We start from the raw sequence: 20,259 nt of genomic DNA on the forward strand, positions 1-20,259 counted from the left end.
GTGTAGATAACAGACAGGTGTAGATAACAGACAGGTGTAGATAACAGCCAGGTGTAGATAACAGACATGTGTAGATAACAGACAGGTGTAGATAACCGTTGAGTCAGAGGTTTGTTGTGAGTGCTCTAGCTTTCACAATAACATGAACAAATACTGACTTTCCTAGGAAGCAGTAACATATGTTAGAGTGTTACCCTGTCTCCCTAATGGCACCCTATTCCCTACGTAGTGCACTACTTGGTCTAAGGTAGTGCACTACGTAGGGAATAGGATGCCATTTCTGACACAACCAAAACTCAGTCTTTGCAAACGAATTAGTGGAGGTGCTTTATGGTAGCTTAATTTTCCCCCATTAAAAAGCTTCGCCAGTGGAAAACTGGGACATGTTCCCTTCTGAAGCTGAGGAGGAGGAGGACAGAGGAGAGGAGGAGGGAAAGAGAGGAGAGGAGGAGAGGAGGGGAGGATGAGAGAATGAGTGTGACTGATCCCATCTTCTGAACATGTCATATTGTAATGAAGAACAGAACAAGTCAAACAGATCAGAGCAGAACGAGAGAGAGAGAGAGAGAGAGAGTGTGAGATAGAGAGAGAAAGAAAGAGCGAGAGTGAGAGAGAGAGTGAGAGAGAGAGAGTGAGATAGAGAGAGAAAGAGAGAGAAAGAAAGAGCGAGAGAGAGAGATGGAGAGAGAAAGAAAGAGCGAGAGTGAGAGAAAAAGAGAGATAGATAGCGAAAGATACAGAGAGAAAGAGAGAGCGGGAGAAAGAGAGGGAGAGAGAGAGAGAGAGAGAGAGAGAGAGAGAGAGAGAGAGAGAGAGATAGAGAGAGAGAGAGAGAGAGAGAGAAAGAAAGAGCAAGAGTGAGAGAGTGAGATAGAGAGAGAGAGAGAGATAGATAGAAAGAGCGAGAGTGAGAGAGAGAGACAGGGAGAGAGAGTGAGATAGAGAGCGAGAGATAGCGAGAGTGAGAGAGAGAGTGAGATAGAGAGCGAGTCAGTTCAATACACAAGGGACATCTCCAACCCAGCAGACTACACTACACCCACAAATGCTTCTTCTTCTCTCTCTCTCTCTTAAAGTGAAAGATCAAAACATATCTGAGATTAAAAGAAAAAAATGGCTTCAGGAAAGGAAGTCTGAAAAAGACTTTTAACACCGAATCATTCACTATGTAGCTAGCCGTGTATATACATTCACTATGTAGCTAGCCGTGTATATACGTTCACTATGTAGCTAGCCGTGTATATACATTCACTATGTAGCTAGCCGTGTATATACATTCACTATGTAGCTAGCCGTGTATATACATTCACTATGTAGCTAGCCGTGTATATACATTCACTATGTAGCTAGCCGTGTATATACATTCACTATGTAGCTAGCCGTGTATATACGTTCACTATGTAGCTAGCCGTGTATATACATTCACTATGTAGCTAGCCGTGTATATACATTCACTATGTAGCTAGCCGTGTATATACATTCACTATGTAGCTAGCCGTGTATATACATTCACTATGTAGCTAGCTGTATATATGCATTCACTATGTAGCTAGCAGTGTATATACGTTCACTATGTAGCTAGCTGTGTATATACATTCACTATGTAGCTAGCCGTGTATATACGTTCACTATGTAGCTAGCTGTGTATATACGTTCACTATGTAGCTAGCCGTGTATATACATTCACTATGTAGCTAGCTGTGTATATGCATTCACTATGTAGCTAGCCGTGTATATACATTCACTATGTAGCTAGCCGTGTATATACATTCACTATGTAGCTAGCCGTGTATATACATTCATTATGTAGCTAGCTGTGTATATACATTCACTATTTAGCTAGCTGTGTATATACATTCACTATGTAGCTAGCTGTGCATATACATTCACTATGTAGCTAGCCGTGTATATACATTCACTATGTAGCTAGCTGTGTATATACATTCACTATGTAGCTAGCCGTGTATATACATTCACTATGTAGCTAGCAGTGTATATACATTCACTATGTAGCTAGCCGTGTATATACATTCACTATGTAGCTAGCCGTGTATATACATTCACTATGTAGCTAGCTGTGTATATACATTCACTATGTAGCTAGCAGTGTATATACATTCACTATGTAGCTAGCCGTGTATATACATTCACTATGTAGCTAGCCGTGTATATACATTCACTATGTAGCTAGCTGTGTATATACATTCACTATGTAGCTAGCTGTGTATATACATTCACTATGTAGCTAGCTGTATATACATTCACTATGTAGCTAGCTGTATATACATTCACTATGTAGCTAGCTGTGTATATACATTCACTATGTAGCTAGCCGTGAATACACATTCACAATGTAGCTAGCCGTGAATACACATTGATATAGCAAACATTAGCATCTCCTTCCTAATATTGACTTGCACCCCCACTCCCGTCGCAGGTCTTGACACAAACCGGTGTGCCTGGCACCTACTACCATACCACGTTCAAAGGGAACTTTCCCCTCTGAACGACACACACACACACAATCCATGTCTCAAAAAAATATTAAAAAGTATTCTCCTCTTCATCATAACAAACTGTATTGGTCACATACACATGGTTAGCAGATGTTAATGCGAGTGTAGCAAAATGCTTGTGCTTCTAGTTCCCGAAATGCAGTAATATCTAACAATTCCCCAACAACTACCTAATACACACAAATCTAACGGGGTGAATGAGAATATGCACATATAAGTATGTGGATGAGAGATGGACGAGCCGAGCGGCATAGGCAAGGTGCAATAGATGGTATAATATAATAACATAAAATTGTATTAGTCACGTGCGCCCGAATACAACAGGTGTAGTAGACCTTACATCTTACTACAATGGCAATGCAAATAGTCTGGGTAGTCATTTGATTAGATGTTCAGGAGTCTTATGGCTTGGGGGGTAGAAGCTGTTAAGAAGCCTCTTGGACCTAGACTTGGTGCTCCGGTACCGTTTGCTGTGCGGTAGCAGAGAGAACAGTCTTTGACTAGGGTGGCTGGAGTCTTTGACAATTTTTTGGGCCTTTCTCTTACACCGCCTGGTGTAGAGGTCCTGGATGGCAGGAAGCTTGGCCCCAGTGATATACTTGGCGTTACCACCACCCTCTGTAGTGCCTTGCGGTCGGAGGCCGAGCAGTTGCAATACCAGGCAGTGATGCAACCAGTCAGGATGCTATCGATGGTGCAGCTCTAGAACTTTTTGAGGATCTGAGGACCGATGCCACATCTTTTCCATTTCCTGAGGGGGAATAGGTTTTGTCGTGCCCTCTTCATGACTGTCTTGGACCATGTTAGATTGTTTAGTGATGTGGACGCCAAGGAACTTGAAACTCTCAACCTGCTCCACTACAGCCCCGTCGATGAGAATGGGGTCGTGCCCGGTCCTCTTTTTCCTGAAGTCCACGATCATCTCCATTGTTTTGATGACATTGAGTGAGAGGTTGTTTCACTGACACCACACTCCGAGTGCCCTCACCTCCTCCCTTTAGGCTGTCTCGTCATTGTTGGTAATCAAGCCCACTACTGTTGTGTCTGCAAACTTGATGATTGACTTGGAGGCGTGCATGGCCACACAGTCGTGGGTGAACAGGGAGTACAGGAGGGGGCTGAGCATGCACCCTTGTGGGGCCCCAGTGTTGAGGGTCAGCGAATTGGAGTAGTTGTTTCCTACCTTCACCACCTGGGGGCGGTCTGTCAGGAAATCCAGGACCCAATTGCACAGGGCGGTGTTGAGACCCAGGGCCTCCAGATTGATGATGAGCTTGGAGGGCACTATGGTGTTGAATACTGAGCTGTAGTCAATGAACAGCATTCTCACATAGGTATTCCTCTTGTCCAGATGGGTTAGGGCAGTGTGCAGTGTGATGGCGATTGCGTCATCTGTGAACCTGTTGGGGTGGTATGCAAACTGAATTGGTTTCAGGGTGTCAAGTAAGGTGGAGGTGATATGATCCTTGACTAGTCTCTCAAAGCACTTCATGATGACAGAAGCGAGTGCTACGGGGCGGTAGTCATGTAGTTCAGTTATCTTTGTCTTCTTGGGTTCAGGAACTATGGTGGCCATCTTGAAGCATGTCCGTAAACACACCGGCCAGCTGGTCTGCTCATGCTCTCAGGACGCGGCTAGGGATGCCGTCTGGGCCAGCAGCCTTGCGAGGGTTAACATGTTTTACTCACGTCGGCCACGGAGGGAGGTGGGGGGGGGGCGCAGTCCTTGTTGGCGGGCCGTGACGGTGGCACTGTATTATCCTCAAAGCGGGCAAAGAAGGTGTTTATTTTGTCTGGAAACGTGACATCGGTGTCCGTGATGTGTCTGTTTTTCTGTTTGCACTCCGTGATTTCCTGTAGACTCTGCCTCATCCGTCTCGTGTCTGAGCCGTTGAATTGCGATTTCACGTTGTCCCTGTAGCGACATTTCGCTTGTTTGTTTGACTTGCGGAGGGAACAACTACACTGTTTATATTAAGCCATATTCCCAGACCTCTGGCGCAACTAGAGAACATTACCAACCCTTACGCTCTGTATTTTCCACAGGCTGCCCCACCACCACCAAAGAAAGCACTGAGCTAGGCTGCCCTACCACCACCACAGAAAGCACTGAGCTAGGCTGCCCCACCACCACAGAAAGCACTGAGCTGGGCTGCCCCACCACCACAGAAAGCACTGAGCTAGGCTGCCCCATCACCACAGAAAGCACTGAGCTAGGCTGCCCCACCACCACAGAGAGCACTGAGCTAGGCTGCCCCACCACCACAGAAAGCACTGAGCTAGGCTGCCCCATCACCACAGAAAGCACTGAGCTAGGCTGCCCCATCACCACCACAGAAAGCACTGAGCTAGGCTGCCCCACCACCACAGAAAGCACTGAGCTAGGCTGCCCAACCACCACAGAAAGCACTGAGCTAGGCTGCCCCACCACCACCACAGAAAGCACTGAGCTAGGCTGCCCCACCACCACAGAAAGCACTGAGCTAGGCTGCCCCACCACCACAGAAAGCACTGAGCTAGGCTGTCCCACCACCACAGAAAGCACTGAGCTAGGCTGCCCCACCACCACAGAAATCACTGAGCTAGGCTGCCCCACCACCACAGAAAGCACTGAGCTAGGCTGCCCCACCACCACAGAAAGCACTTAGCTAGGCTGCCCCAACCACCACAGAAAGCACTGAGCTAGGCTGCCCCACCACCACCACCACAGAAAGCACTGAGCTAAACTGCCCCACCACCACAGAAAGCATTGAGCTAGGCTGTCCCATCACCACAGAAAGCACTGAGCTAGGCTGTCCCATCACCACAGAAAGCACTGAGCTAGGCTGCCCCACCACCACAGAAAGCACTGAGCTAGGCTGCCCCACCACCACCACAGAAAGCACTGAGCTGGGCTGCCCCACCACCACAGAAAGCACTGAGCTGGGCTGCCTGCATTTTGGAACTGCCTGACTGAAGAAAGTACAGACTCAGCGGTTCAAAATTCTATATCATAAAATGTAGTTGGAGGAAACATGGGAGAGTTTTAGTTTTGAAATTTGATAGACTTGTTATCTCACTTCAGAGACAAGTAGGAGAAAATTGACCTTTGAAAGATTTTGCTGAGATTTTCACACTTCCTAGAGAGCTCTTCTTTGTTTACGCCCATTCAGCATCGTTCACGTCCTCTTAAGCATTAGCCCCATCCCAGCCACACATTTAAATATATATAACTTCCGATTAGTGAACAGCGTATAGCAAACTTTGAGATAAAACTTTGAAAACAAGATGTACATTTGTTGTTTCAAACGTCCTAAAGTTAATTGAAAGACATTAAAACCAGTAGGCTATGCTAACCATACGTGAGCAGTCTGCTGCTAAAGACATTAAAACCAGTAGGCTATGCTAACCGTACGTGAGCAGTCTGCTGCTAAAGACATTAAAACCAGTAGGCTATGCTATCCATACGTGAGCAGTCTGCTGCTAAAGACATTAAAACCAGTAGGCTATGCTAACCGTACGTGAGCAGTCTGCTGCTAAAGACATTAAAACCAGTAGGCTATGCTAACCGTACGTGAGCAGTCTGCTGCTAAAGGTCTGGCGGGAAAAATAACCCGATGGAGACTGGCTTCATCAACAGTCTCCATGACAACCTGGAGAAGCCGCTCATAGAACATCTAAATCAAATAAACTTCAAAGTCAACAGTCTCCATGACAACCTGGAGAAGCCGCTCATAGAACATCTAAATCAAATAAACATCAAGGTCAACAGTCTCCATGACAACCTGGAGAAGCCGCTCATAGAACATCTAAATCAAATAAACTTCAAAGTCAACAGTCTCCATGACAACCTGGAGAAGCCGCTCATAGAACATCTAAATCAAATAAACATCAAGGTCAACAGTCTCCATGACAACCTGGAGAAGCCGCTCATAGAACATCTAAATCAAATAGACATCAAGGTCAACAGTCTCCATGACAACCTGGAGAAGCTGCTCATGAACAGTGAGGTATGGGTCCTTCCCTGAACAGTGAGGTATGGGTCCTTCCCTGAACAGTGAGATATGGGTCCTTCCCTGAACAGTGAGGTATGGGTCCTTACCTGAACAGTGAGGTATGGGTCCTTCCCTGAACAGTGAGGTATGGGTCCTTACCTGAACAGTGAGGTATGGGTCCTTCCCTGAACAGTGAGATATGGGTCCTTCCCTGAACAGTGAGGTATGGGTCCTTACCTGAACAGTGAGGTATGGGTCCTTACCTGAACAGTGAGGTATGGGTCCTTACCTGAACAGTGAGGTATGGGTCCTTACCTGAACAGTGAGGTGTGGGTCCTTACCTGAACAGTGAAGTATGGGTCCTTACCTGAACAGTGAGGTATGGGTCCTTCCCTGAACAGTGAGGTATGGGTCCTTACCTGAACAGTGAGGTATGGGTCCTTACCTGAACAGTGAGGTATGGGTCCTTCCCTGAACAGTGAGGTATGGGTCCTTACCTGAACAGTGAGGTATGGGTCCTTCCCTGAACAGTGAGATATGGGTCCTTCCCTGAACAGTGAGGTATGGGTCCTTACCTGAACAGTGAGGTATGGGTCCTTACCTGAACAGTGAGGTATGGGTCCTTCCCTGAACAGTGAGGTATGGGTCCTTACCTGAACAGTGAGGTGTGGGTCCTTACCTGAACAGTGAAGTATGGGTCCTTACCTGAACAGTGAGGTATGGGTCCTTCCCTGAACAGTGAGGTATGGGTCCTTACCTGAACAGTGAGGTATGGGTCCTTACCTGAACAGTGAGGTATGGGTCCTTCCCTGAACAGTGAAGTATGGGTCCTTACCTGAACAGTGAGATATGGGTCCTTCCCTGAACAGTGAGGTATGGGTCCTTCCCTGAACAGTGAGGTATGGGTCCTTACCTGAACAGTGAGGTATGGGTCCTTCCCTGAACAGTGAGGTATGGGTCCTTACCTGAACAGTGAGGTATGGGTCCTTCCCTGAACAGTGAGGTATGGGTCCTTACCTGAACAGTGAGGTAATGTTCCTTCCCTGAACAGTAAGGTATGGGTCCTTACCTGAACAGTGAGGTATGGGTCCTTCCCTGAACAGTAAGGTATGGGTCCTTACCTGAACAGTGAGGTATGGGTCCTTACCTGAACAGTGAGGTATGGGTCCTTACCTGAACAGTGAGGTATGGGTCCTTACCTAAACCGTGAGGTAATGGTCCTTACCTGAACAGTGAGGTATGGGTCCTTACCTGAACAGTAAGGTATGGGTCCTTACCTGAACAATGAGGTATGGGTCCTTATCTGAACAGTAAGGTATGGGTCCTTACCTGAACAGTGAGGTATGGGGCCGCTCCAGTGTCCATTGATTTGACAGGTGAGTGATGACTCTCCAATCAGCTCTCTGTCCCCTGAACAGGAGTACTGCACCGTGGAGCCAAACGAGAACTTGTCCCCAACCATGGTACCGTAGGGAGGAGAGCCAGGGTTCCCACAGTCCTCCTCTATAAGACACAATAACATTCCCCATAGCCAACAGTCAGCTTTTTATGACTCATTAACATTGTTTGTGTCCCAAATGACACCCTATTCCTTATGTAGTGCACTACTTTTAACTACAGCCCTATTGCCCCTGTATAGGGAATAGGGTTCCATTTGGGATGAGGTCATCATTAACACAACACTCTTAGAAAAAAAGGGTTCTTTGGCTGTCATCACAGGAGAACCCTTTTTGGTTCCAGGTAGAACTCTTTTGGGTTCCAAGTAGAACTCTCTTTTGGAAAGGGTTCTAAATGGAACTCAACAGGGTTCTACCTTTTTTTAAAGAGTGTATACTGTAAGTCAGAATAGCCATTACAGTCAGCCCATATCAGGTCATTAGCATTTAGACAGACGTTGGTTAAACACATGTGTAACCTTTACAGATCAAGTTCATTAAGGATAAAAGACGTGGTTAGAACAACAGGTAGATCATGGAGAAATGCTATGATGAATGTCACTGACAGCAAAAGATAAGGACTATTTGCACCATACATGTGAACTGTGCATTAACCCTTGGTGTGCCTAGGCTTCCTTCATCTCTCCAGTCTCCTCCTGCACCTCAGTAGTTGTGGGTGTGCGGTACAGATGTAGGATCGTAATTTGACCTATATTGTGGCAGGAAAAATAATCCTGCAGCAACAGTATTTTAATGTTTAGTCCATCATGTTGATTGATCGGGGGGGTCAAAACGAGGCCATATGAAAAGTGGAATACTGTTAATACAACCATGTGACAGAGCCGGTTTTCAGTGAATTTATGTAAACTCATCTGCATTTCCTCAGCAACAAAACAGTGATCAAATTAAAATCCTACATCTGTATTTTCAACAAGTGGTGAAGAGAAAACAGACAACGTACCAAGACATTCAGGTAGAGGTTTGTCCCAGTGGCCATTAGGTTGACAGGTCAGTGCAGAGGAACCGAACAGGTAGTATCCAGGGTTACAGGTGTAGAACACCACACTGCCCAGTGTGAAGTTACCGTGCTCTATCTTACTCTCCCTGATAGAGTTAGCCGGGATGCCTGGGTCTGTGCAGTTCACCACTGGATGGAAATAAAACACATACAATTATTAGCATTTTATCGTTGTTAATACAATGATATCAATAATAACTATTGTCAAAACGATTGTATCAATAACAACTATTGTATCAATAACAACTATTGTATCAATAACAACTACTGTATCAATAACAACTACTGTATCAATAACAACTACTGTATCAATAACAACTACTGTATCAATAATAACTACTGTATCAATAACAACTATTGTATCAATAACAACTACTGTATCAATAACAACTATTGTATCAATAACAACTACTGTATCAATAACAACTATTGTTAAAACTACTGTATCAATAACAACTACTGTATCAATAACAACTACTGTATCAATAACAACTATTGTATCAATAACAACTATTGTTAAAACTACTGTATCAATAATAACTACTGTATCAATAACAACTATTGTATCAATAACAACTACTGTATCAATAACAACTATTGTATCAATAACAACTATTGTATCAATAACAACTATTGTTAAAACTACTGTATCAATAATAACTACTGTATCAATAACAACTATTGTTAAAACTACTGTATCAATAATAACTACTGTATCAATAACAACTATTGTATCAATAACAACTACTGTATCAATAACAACTATTGTATCAATAACAACTACTGTATCAATAACAACTATTGTATCAATAACAACTACTGTATCAATAACAACTACTGTATCAATAACAACTATTGTATCAATAACAACTATTGTTAAAACTACTGTATCAATAACAACTATTGTTAAAACTACTGTATCAATAACAACTATTGTATCAATAACAACTACTGTATCAATAACAACTATTGTATCAATAACAACTACTGTATCAATAACAACTATTGTTAAAACTACTGTATCAATAACAACTACTGTATCAATAACAACTACTGTATCAATAACAACTATTGTATCAATAACAACTATTGTTAAAACTACTGTATCAATAATAACTACTGTATCAATAACAACTATTGTATCAATAACAACTACTGTATCAATAACAACTATTGTATCAATAACAACTATTGTATCAATAACAACTATTGTTAAAACTACTGTATCAATAATAACTACTGTATCAATAACAACTATTGTTAAAACTACTGTATCAATAATAACTACTGTATCAATAACAACTATTGTATCAATAACAACTACTGTATCAATAACAACTATTGTATCAATAACAACTACTGTATCAATAACAACTATTGTATCAATAACAACTACTGTATCAATAACAACTACTGTATCAATAACAACTATTGTATCAATAACAACTATTGTTAAAACTACTGTATCAATAACAACTATTGTTAAAACTACTGTATCAATAACAACTATTGTATCAATAACAACTACTGTATCAATAACAACTATTGTATCAATAACAACTACTGTATCAATAACAACTATTGTTAAAACTACTGTATCAATAACAACTATTGTTAAAACTACTGTATCAATAACAACTATTGTATCAATAACAACTACTGTATCAATAACAACTACTGTATCAATAACAACTATTGTTAAAACTACTGTATCAATAACAACTATTGTATCAATAACAACTATTGTATCAATAACAACTACTGTATCAATAACAACTACTGTATCAATAACAACTATTGTATCAATAACAACTACTGTATCAATAACAACTACTGTATCAATAACAACTATTGTATCAATAACAACTACTGTTAAAACTACTGTATCAATAACAACTATTGTATCAATAACAACTATTGTATCAATAACAACTACTGTATCAATAACAACTACTGTATCAATAACAACTACTGTATCAATAACAACTACTGTATCAATAACAACTATTGCTAAAACTACTGTATCAATAACAACTACTGTATCAATAACAACTACTGTATCAATAACAACTATTGTATCAATAACAACTATTGTATCAATAACAACTACTGTATCAATAACAACTATTGTATCAATAACAACTACTGTATCAATAACAACTACTGTATCAATAACAACTACTGTATCAATAACAACTATTGTATCAATAACAACTATTGTATCAATAATAACTATTGTATCAATAACAACTATTGTATCAATAACAACTACTGTATCAATAACAACTACTGTATCAATAACAACTATTGTATCAATAACAACTATTGTATCAATAACAACTATTGTTAAAACTACTGTATCAATAACAACTATTGTATCAATAAAAACTACTGTATCAATAACAACTATTGTTAAAACTACTGTATCAATAACAACTATTGTATCAATAACAACTATTGTATCAATAACAACTATTGTATCAATAACAACTATTGTTAAAACTACTGTATCAATAACAACTACTGTATCAATAACAACTACTATATCAATAACAACTACTGTATCAATAACAACTACTGTATCAATAACAACTACTGTATCAATAACAACTACTATATCAATAACAACTATTGTATCAATAAAAACTACTGTATCAATAACAACTATTGTTAAAACTACTGTATCAATAACAACTATTGTATCAATAACAACTATTGTATCAATAACAACTACTGTATCAATAACAACTATTGTATCAATAAAAACTACTGTATCAATAACAACTATTGTATCAATAACAACTATTGTAAAAACGATGTCGATATTTCCCTCCTAGCCTGGTCTCAGATTTGCTTGTACTGTCTTGACTACTCCTAGAAAGCACAAACAGATCTGGGACCAGGCTACAATTTCCCTAATGAACGTATATATTTTTCCTATCAACCATCGTCATACCATAGATCTAACTGTCCCCCCCCCCCTCCTCCCCCATGTGAAGCTCAGCACAGTATATTCCATCTGGATGAACTAGTCATTAGGGAAAGTGCTATCTGTGTTTTCTGTCAAGTGTCGTCTGTGTTCAATTGCCAGTTAATAATAGAATCGCTGAAATGACACAAAATCACTGCCTGCTGCTGTATAAACCATGAATAGCTTATCTGCACTTGATGTACCCGTGCTATATTATTAAGTATTTTGTATACTAATGATGCTTAAAATGACTCATTTATTTTACAGAGATTTACTGTAGGCTATAGGTGTCAGATGTCTGTGCTCTAGCTGTTTCTGGAGCCAAATGACATGCTTTGAAAGGCGGGTCATGGCTCACATAAACATCATTCATCCCAGACACCCTGGACCCAGTCCAATTCGCATACCGCCACAACAGATCCACACATGATGCAATCTCTATTGCACTCCACACTGCTCTTTCCCACCTGGACGAAAGGAACACCCGTGTGAGAATGCTGTTCATTGACTACAGCTCAGCGTTTCAACACCATAGTACCCTCCAAGCGCATCACTAAGCTAAGGACCCTGGGACTAAACACCTCCCTCTGCAACTGGATCCTGGACTTCCTGATGGGCCGCCCCCCAGGTGGTAAGGGTACCGAGCTGACCGGGGACCCCGCAGTGAGTGTTAAGTCCCCTTCTGTACTTCCTGTTCACCCGCGACTCCAACACCATCATCAAGTTGGGGCGGCAGGTAGCCTAGTGGTTAGAGGGGGGGAGGTAGGTAGCCTAGGGGTTAGAGGGGGGGCGGCAGGTAGCCTAGTGGTTAGAGGAGGGGCGGCAGGTAGCCTAGTGGTTAGAGCGTTGGGCCAGTAACCGTAAAGGTTGCTAGATCGAATCCCTGAGCTGTCGTTCTGCCTCTGAACAACCCACTGTTCCCCGGTAGGCCGTCAGTTAACCCACTGTTCCCCGGTAGGCCGTCAGTTAACCCACTGTTCCCCGGTAGGCCGCCAGTTAACCCACTGTTCCCCGGTAGGCCGTCAGTTAACCCACTGTTCCCCGGTAGGCCGCCAGTTAACCCACTGTTCCCCGGTAGGCCGTCAGTTAACCCACTGTTCCCCGGTAGGCTGCCAGTTAACCCACTGTTCCCCGGTAGGCCGCCAGTTAACCCACTGTTCCCCGGTAGGCCGTCAGTTAACCCACTGTTCCCCGGTAGGCTGCCAGTTAACCCACTGTTCCCCGGTAGGCCGTCAGTTAACCCACTGTTCCCCGGTAGGCCGCCAGTTAACCCATTGTTCCCCGGTAGACTGCCAGTTAACCCAGTGTTCCCCGGTAGGCCGCCAGTTAACCCACTGTTCCCCGGTAGGCCGTCAGTTAACCCACTGTTCCCCGGTAGGCCGTCAGTTAACCCACTGTTCCCCGGTAGGCCGTCAGTTAACCCACTGTTCCCCGGTAGGCCGCCAGTTAACCCACTGTTCCCCGGTAGGCTGCCAGTTAACCCACTGTTCCCCAGTAGGCCGTCAGTTAACCCACTGTTCCCCGGTAGGCTGCCAGTTAACCCACTGTTCCCCGGTAGGCTGCCAGTTAACCCACTGTTCCCCGGTAGGCTGCCAGTTAACTCACTGTTCCCCGGTAGGCTGCCAGTTAACCCACTGTTCCCCGGTAGGCTGCCAGTTAACCCACTGTTCCCCGGTAGACCGTCAGTTAACCCACTGTTCCATAGTAGGCTACCAGTTAAACCCACTGTTCCCCGGTAGGCCGTCATTGTAAATAAGAATTTCTTCTTAACTGACTTGCCTGGTTAAATAAAGGTAAAAAAAAAAAAAAATTGCCAACACGACTGATCACAGACGACAATGAGACAGCCTATAGGGAGGAGGTCAGAGACCTGGCCGTTTGGTGCCAGGACGTCAACCTCTTCCTCAACGTGAGCAAGACAAAGGAGATGATTGTGGACTACGGGAAAAGGAGGGCCGAGCACGCCTCCATTCTCATCGACGGGGCTGCAGTGGAGCGGGTCAGAGCTTCAAGTTCCTCGTTGTCCACAACACTAAGGATCTATCTTGGTCCCAACACACCAACACAGTGGTGAGGAGGGTGTTACGCACGCCTCTAAGAAGAGGGAACGTAACAGAGGGCAGGACAACGCCTCTTCCCACTCAGGGGGCTGAAAACACTTGGCACGGGTCCTCAGATCCGCAAAAAGTTCTACAGCTGCACCTGGCTGGTTTCATCACCGTCTGGTACGGCAACTGCTCGGCCTCCGACCGCAAGGCGCTGCAGCGGGTAGTGCGAACGGCCCAGTACATCACTGGGGCCGAGCTTCCTGCCATCCAGGACCTCTATACCAGGCGGTGTCAGAGGAAGGCCCGAAAAATGTAATGGCTACCTGGACTATTTACATTGACCCTCTTATTTTGTTATTATTTATTATTATTTTTTGCACTGACTCTCTTACACAGGCGCTACCCACACACACACAGGCGCTACCCACACACACAGGCGCTACCCACACACACAGGCTCTACCCCCACACACACAGGCTCTACCCCCACACACACAGGCTCTACCCACACACACAGGCTCTACCCACACACACAGGCTCTACCCACACACACAGGCTCTACCCACACACACAGGCTCTACCCACACACACAGGTGCTACCCACACACACACACAGGCTCTACCCACACACACAGGTGCTACTCACACACACACACAGGCTCTACCCACACACACAGGCTCTACCCCCACACACAGGCTCTACCCCCACACACAGGCTCTACCCCCCCACACAGGCTCTACCCACACACACAGGTGCTACCCACACACACACACAGGCTCTACCCACACACACAGGCTCTACCCCCACACACAGGCTCTACCCCCACACACAGGCTCTACCCCCACACACAGGCTCTACCCACACACACAGGCTCTACCCACACACACACAGGCTCTACCCACACACACACAGGCTCTACCCACACACACAGGCTCTACCCACACACACACAGGCTCTACCCACACACACACAGGCTCTACACACACACACACACACACACACACACACACACACACACACACACACACACACACACACACACACACACACACACGCACACACACACACACACACACAATGTATCTTCCCAGCAGGCTCTGCAACATTAAGGAGAGGTACTGTGTTTTTGTTCCTCATCAATCTACACACAATACCCCATAATTACAAAGCAAAAACATTTTTTTGTTTTTTGTTTCAGCAAATAGAAATATCACACTTATGTAAGTATTCAGACTCTGTATTGCTTAGTTTCTACTCCTTGTAAATAGCCACATTTCTGATATTTTGTTGTGTTACTATGTTTCCTTAAGTTTATTAAGCAAATATTTTTTACTAACTTTTTAAAAACTCTGCATCTGTTGGTTAAGGATCTTAGGTAAGCATTGTGTAAGCATGTGACACACAACGTTTGATTTGAGTGTGTGTGTGTGTGTGCGTATGTGTGTGTGTGTGTGCGTGTGTGTGTGTGTGTGTGTGTGTGTGTGTGTGTGTGTGTGTGTGTGTGTGTGTGTGTGTGTGTGTGTGTGTGTGTGTGTGTGTGTGTGCATGCCTCCACACGTGCATGTGTGAGTGTGCGTGAGTACGTTCGAGTGTGTGTCTGACTCCACTGCCTGTTACCCACCTCTACATGTAGGAGGCTGTTGACTTCACTGCCTGTTACCCACCTCTACATGTAGGAGGCTGTTGACTCCACTGCCTGTTACCCACCTCTACATGTAGGAGGCTGTTGACTCCACTGCCTGTTACCCACCTCTACATGTAGGAGGCTGTTGACTCCACTGTCTGTTACCCACCTCTACATGTAGAAGGCTGTTGACCCCACTGCCTGTTACCCACCTCTACATGTAGGAGGCTGTTGACTCCACTGCCTGTTACCCACCTCTACATGTAGGAGGCTGTTGACTCCACTGCCTGTTACCCACCTCTACATGTAGGAGGCTGTTGACTCCACTGCCTGCTACCCACCTCTACATGTAGGAGGCTGTTGACTCCACTGTCTGTTACCCACCTCTACATGTAGGAGGCTGTTGACTCCACTGCCTGTTACCCACCTCTACATGTAGGAGGCTGTTGACTCCACTGTCTGTTACCCACCTCTACATGTAGGAGGCTGTTGACTCCACTGCCTGTTACCCACCTCTACATGTAGAAGGCTGTTGACTCCACTGTCTGTTACCCACCTCTACATGTAGAAGGCTGTTGACCCCACTGCCTGTTACCCACCTCTACATGTAGGAGGCTGTTGACTCCACTGCCTGTTACCCACCTCTACATGTAGGAGGCTGTTGACTCAACTGTCTGTTACCCACCTCTACATGTAGGAGGCTGTTGACCCCACTGCCTGTTACCCACCTCTACATGTAGGAGGCTGTTGACTCCACTGCCTGTTACCCACCTCTACATGTAGGAGACTGTTGACTCCACTGCCTGTTACCCACCTCTACATGTAGGAGGCTGTTGACCCCACTGCCTGTTACCCACCTCTACATGTAGGAGGCTGTTGACCCCACTGTCTGTTACCCACCTCTACATGTAGGAGGCTGTTGACTCCACTGGCGGCTCGCTTGGCACTGGGCTCTGGCCACTCCCTCCAGTACGTAGCCTTGGTTACAGAAGAAGCTGACCACGTCGTTGTAGTTGAATCCATCCCCTGTAGTTCTCCCATAGATGGGACTTCCTGGATGGCCACATGTGATTGCTGCACACATAAAAAAATACAATTACTGGAAATACTAGAAATCGTTAAAAAACATTTTTTAATGGAAACGACGGGGCCATATTGAGTATCCCCATCGGTGTTCTAGTGAAATTGCCTTGGTCTAATCTGGACCTCCTAGCCAGTTCTGATGATTTATTTTATTACTCCTCGAATAGAGGACTGCTTTAAATCTGGGACACCAGGTGGGTTGCAATTCATTTTCATTTCAAACCTCGTAGGGTAAGAATTGAATATCCCTGGTTCAAAGGGGTGGGGGGGGGTTTCACCCATTCTAGTCATTCTATTTCTATGCCTGCAGCACAGTAAAGGGGGAGACAGGAGCTCAATAGAGCTGATCAATATGCAACACATCATCATTATCAATATCATTCCATTACTAGTTAATAACATTCTATTAACCTTGGAACACCCAGAGAGATCAAGTTGTATATTTTGATGAAGATGAAGATGATAGAAAATGGACTAGAATAATGGTCGTAAGTGAAGAAGAAACCTCCGTAAGTCAACAGGAGAGATGTGTAGACAGAGCAGCAGTAAACACACTGGACACTCCAATTCAACTGTAAACAAACCTTCACATCAATAACACTACAGTCAGGATGTCCCTTGTGGGCATCCGTATTTTCTATATAGCATTAGGTTAAGTAAACAAGTCTACTCATGTTTTTGGCACCGTTGCTGTGCCTTTTCATTAGAGACATGTTGGCTGGGTGGGGCTGGGGGTGGAGTCATGTTGGCTGGGTGGGGCTGGGGGTGGAGTCATGTTGGCTGGGTGGGGCTGGGGGTGGAGTCATGTTGGCTGGGTGGGGCTGGGGGTGGAGTCATGTTGGCTGGGTGGTGCTGGGGGTGGAGTCATGTTGGCTGGGTGGGGCTGGGGGTGGAGTCATGTTGGCTGGGTGGGGCTGGGGGTGGAGTCATGTTGGCTGGGTGGGGCTGGGGGTGGAGTCATGTTGGCTGGGTGGGGATGGGGGTGGAGTCATGTTGGCCGGGTGGGGTTGGGGGTGGAGTCATGTTGGCCGGGTGGGGCTGGGGGTGGAGTCATGTTGGACAGAACAGTAGGGTAGATATAACAACATGGACAGACCAGTAGGGTAGATATAACAACATGGACAGACCAGTAGGGTAGATATAACAACATGGACAGACCAGTAGGGTAGATATAACAACATGGACAGACCAGTAGGGTCGATATAACAACATGGACAGACCAGTAGGGTAGATATAACAACATGGACAGACCAGTAGGGTCGATATAACAACATGGACAGACCAGTAGGATCGATATAACAACATGGACAGACCAGTAGGGTCGATATAACAACATGGACAGACCAGTAGGGTAGATATAACAACATGGACAGACCAGTAGGGTAGATATAACAACATGGACAGACCAGTAGGGTAGATATAACAACATGGACAGACCAGTAGGGTAGATATAACAACATGGACAGACCAGTAGGGTAGATATAACAACATGGGCAGACCAGTAGGGTCGATATAACAACATGGACAGACCAGTAGGGTAGATATAACAACATGGACAGACCAGTAGGGTAGATATAACAACATGGACAGACCAGTAGGGTCAATATAACAACATGGACAGACCAGTAGGGTCGATATAACAACATGGACAGACCAGTAGGGTAGATATAACAACATGGACAGACCAGTAGGGTCGATATAACAACATGGACAGACCAGTAGGGTAGATATAACAACATGGACAGACCAGCAGGGTCGATATAACAACATGGACAGACCAGTAGGGTAGATATAACAACATGGACAGACCAGTAGGGTTGATATAACAACATGGACAGACCAGTAGGGTAGATATAACAACATGGACAGACCAGTAGGGTAGATATAACAACATGGACAGACCAGTAGGGAAGATATAACAACATGGACAGTCCAGTAGGGTCGATATAACAACATGGACAGACCAATAGGATAGAGGTGAATACTTACAGACACAAAGCGGCAGCTGTCCGGACCAGAGGTGGTCTTGCTGGCAGATGCGTACCGAGGATCCAATGAGTCTGAAGCCAGGGTTACACTGGTAGACCACGGTGTCTCTGTAGCCAAAGTTCTCCCCTATCGCCTGGCCGTTCACAATCTGCTCCGGGATACCGCAGTGACCAGCTGGAGGGGGGGGGGGGGGGGGCAATCAACCATAAATCAAATGTATTTAGCATATACACACTTTTACAACAATATTTACTACTGCTTTCCCCCAAGCGGCGTGGGGGAAAGCAGCAGCAGCGATCGCAGGATTCCTGAACATGGGAGGAAATACTGGACGGTAAAGGTCCATGGGCACAACCTGGAGAATATCGCCGCCCTCGTGAAGAGCTGGAGGCAGCTAAAGCCGAGAGGCGGCGGTATGAGGAGGCAGCACGGAAGCGGGAGAAGGATCTGGGCTATACAACCTGGGAGGAGATCGACAGGTGGGCGATCGACCGAAGGAGAGTGCCGGAGCCTGCCTGGGATTCTCTGGCACAGTGTGAGGAGGGATACCGGCGAATGTAGGCAGCACGACGACGCGGTAGGAAGCCTGTTAGTCAAGCCCCAAAATTTCTTGGGGGGGGCCTAAAGGGTAGTGTGGAGAAGGCAGGTAGGAGATCTGCGCCCACTTCCCGATCTTACCGTGGAGAGCGAGAGTACGGGCAGACGCCGTGTTATGCGGTAAAGCGCACGGTTCGCCTACACAGCCCAGTGCGGGTTGTTCCACCTCCCCACACTGGTCGGGCTACGGGGAGCATACAACCAGGTAAGGTTGGGCAGGCTCAGTGCTCAAGGGAGCCAGTACCCTGCATGGTCCGGTATATCCGGCGCCACCTCCCCGCCCCAGCCCAGTACCACCAGTGCTTACATCACGCACCAGGCTTCCTGTGCGTCTCCAGAGCCCATATATATCCTCTATATATATCCTCTATATATATCCTTTATATATATTCTCTATATATCCCCTATATATATCCTATATATATATCCTCTATATATATTCTCTATATATATATCCTCTATATATATCCTCTATATATATCCTCTATATATATCCTCTATATATATTCTCTATATATATCCTCTATATACCCTCTATATATATCCTCTATATATATCCTCTATATATATATCCTCTATATATCCTCTATATATCCTCTATATATATATCCTCTATATATCCTCTATATATATCCTCTATATATCCTCTATATATATCCTCTATATATATCCTCTATATATATCCTCTATATATCCTCTATATATCCTCTATATATATCCTCTATATCTCCTCTATATATCCTCTATATATCTCCTCTATATATCCTCTATATATCCTATATATTATATATATATATATCCTCTATATATCCTCTATATATCCTCTATATATATCCTCTATATATCTCCTCTATATATCCTCTATATATCTCCTCTATATATCCTCTATATATATCCTCTATATATCCTCTATATATATCCTCTATATATCCTCTATATATCTCCTCTATATATCCTCCATATATCCTCTATATATTCTCTATACATTCTATATACAGTTGTA

General features: G+C 44.6%; 1 protein-coding gene across 1 annotated transcript in view; it reads right to left on the reverse strand.

Annotated features, from left to right (window-relative positions):
- Positions 1-20,259, reverse strand: part of LOC129856014 (CUB and sushi domain-containing protein 3-like) — a 749,171-nt gene that overhangs the window by 90,921 nt on the left and 637,991 nt on the right. The window contains exons 79-82 of the mRNA XM_055924143.1: positions 18,660-18,833; positions 16,488-16,661; positions 8,888-9,073; positions 7,820-7,993 (exon numbers count right to left, since the gene is read on the reverse strand). Coding sequence (XP_055780118.1) covers positions 7,820-7,993; positions 8,888-9,073; positions 16,488-16,661; positions 18,660-18,833 — 708 coding nt within the window. The remainder of the gene's footprint in view (positions 1-7,819; positions 7,994-8,887; positions 9,074-16,487; positions 16,662-18,659; positions 18,834-20,259) is intronic.

This window comes from Salvelinus fontinalis, chromosome 5 (genome assembly GCF_029448725.1).
Source record: "Salvelinus fontinalis isolate EN_2023a chromosome 5, ASM2944872v1, whole genome shotgun sequence".
In the NCBI taxonomy this organism is placed as follows: Eukaryota; Metazoa; Chordata; class Actinopteri; order Salmoniformes; family Salmonidae; genus Salvelinus; species Salvelinus fontinalis.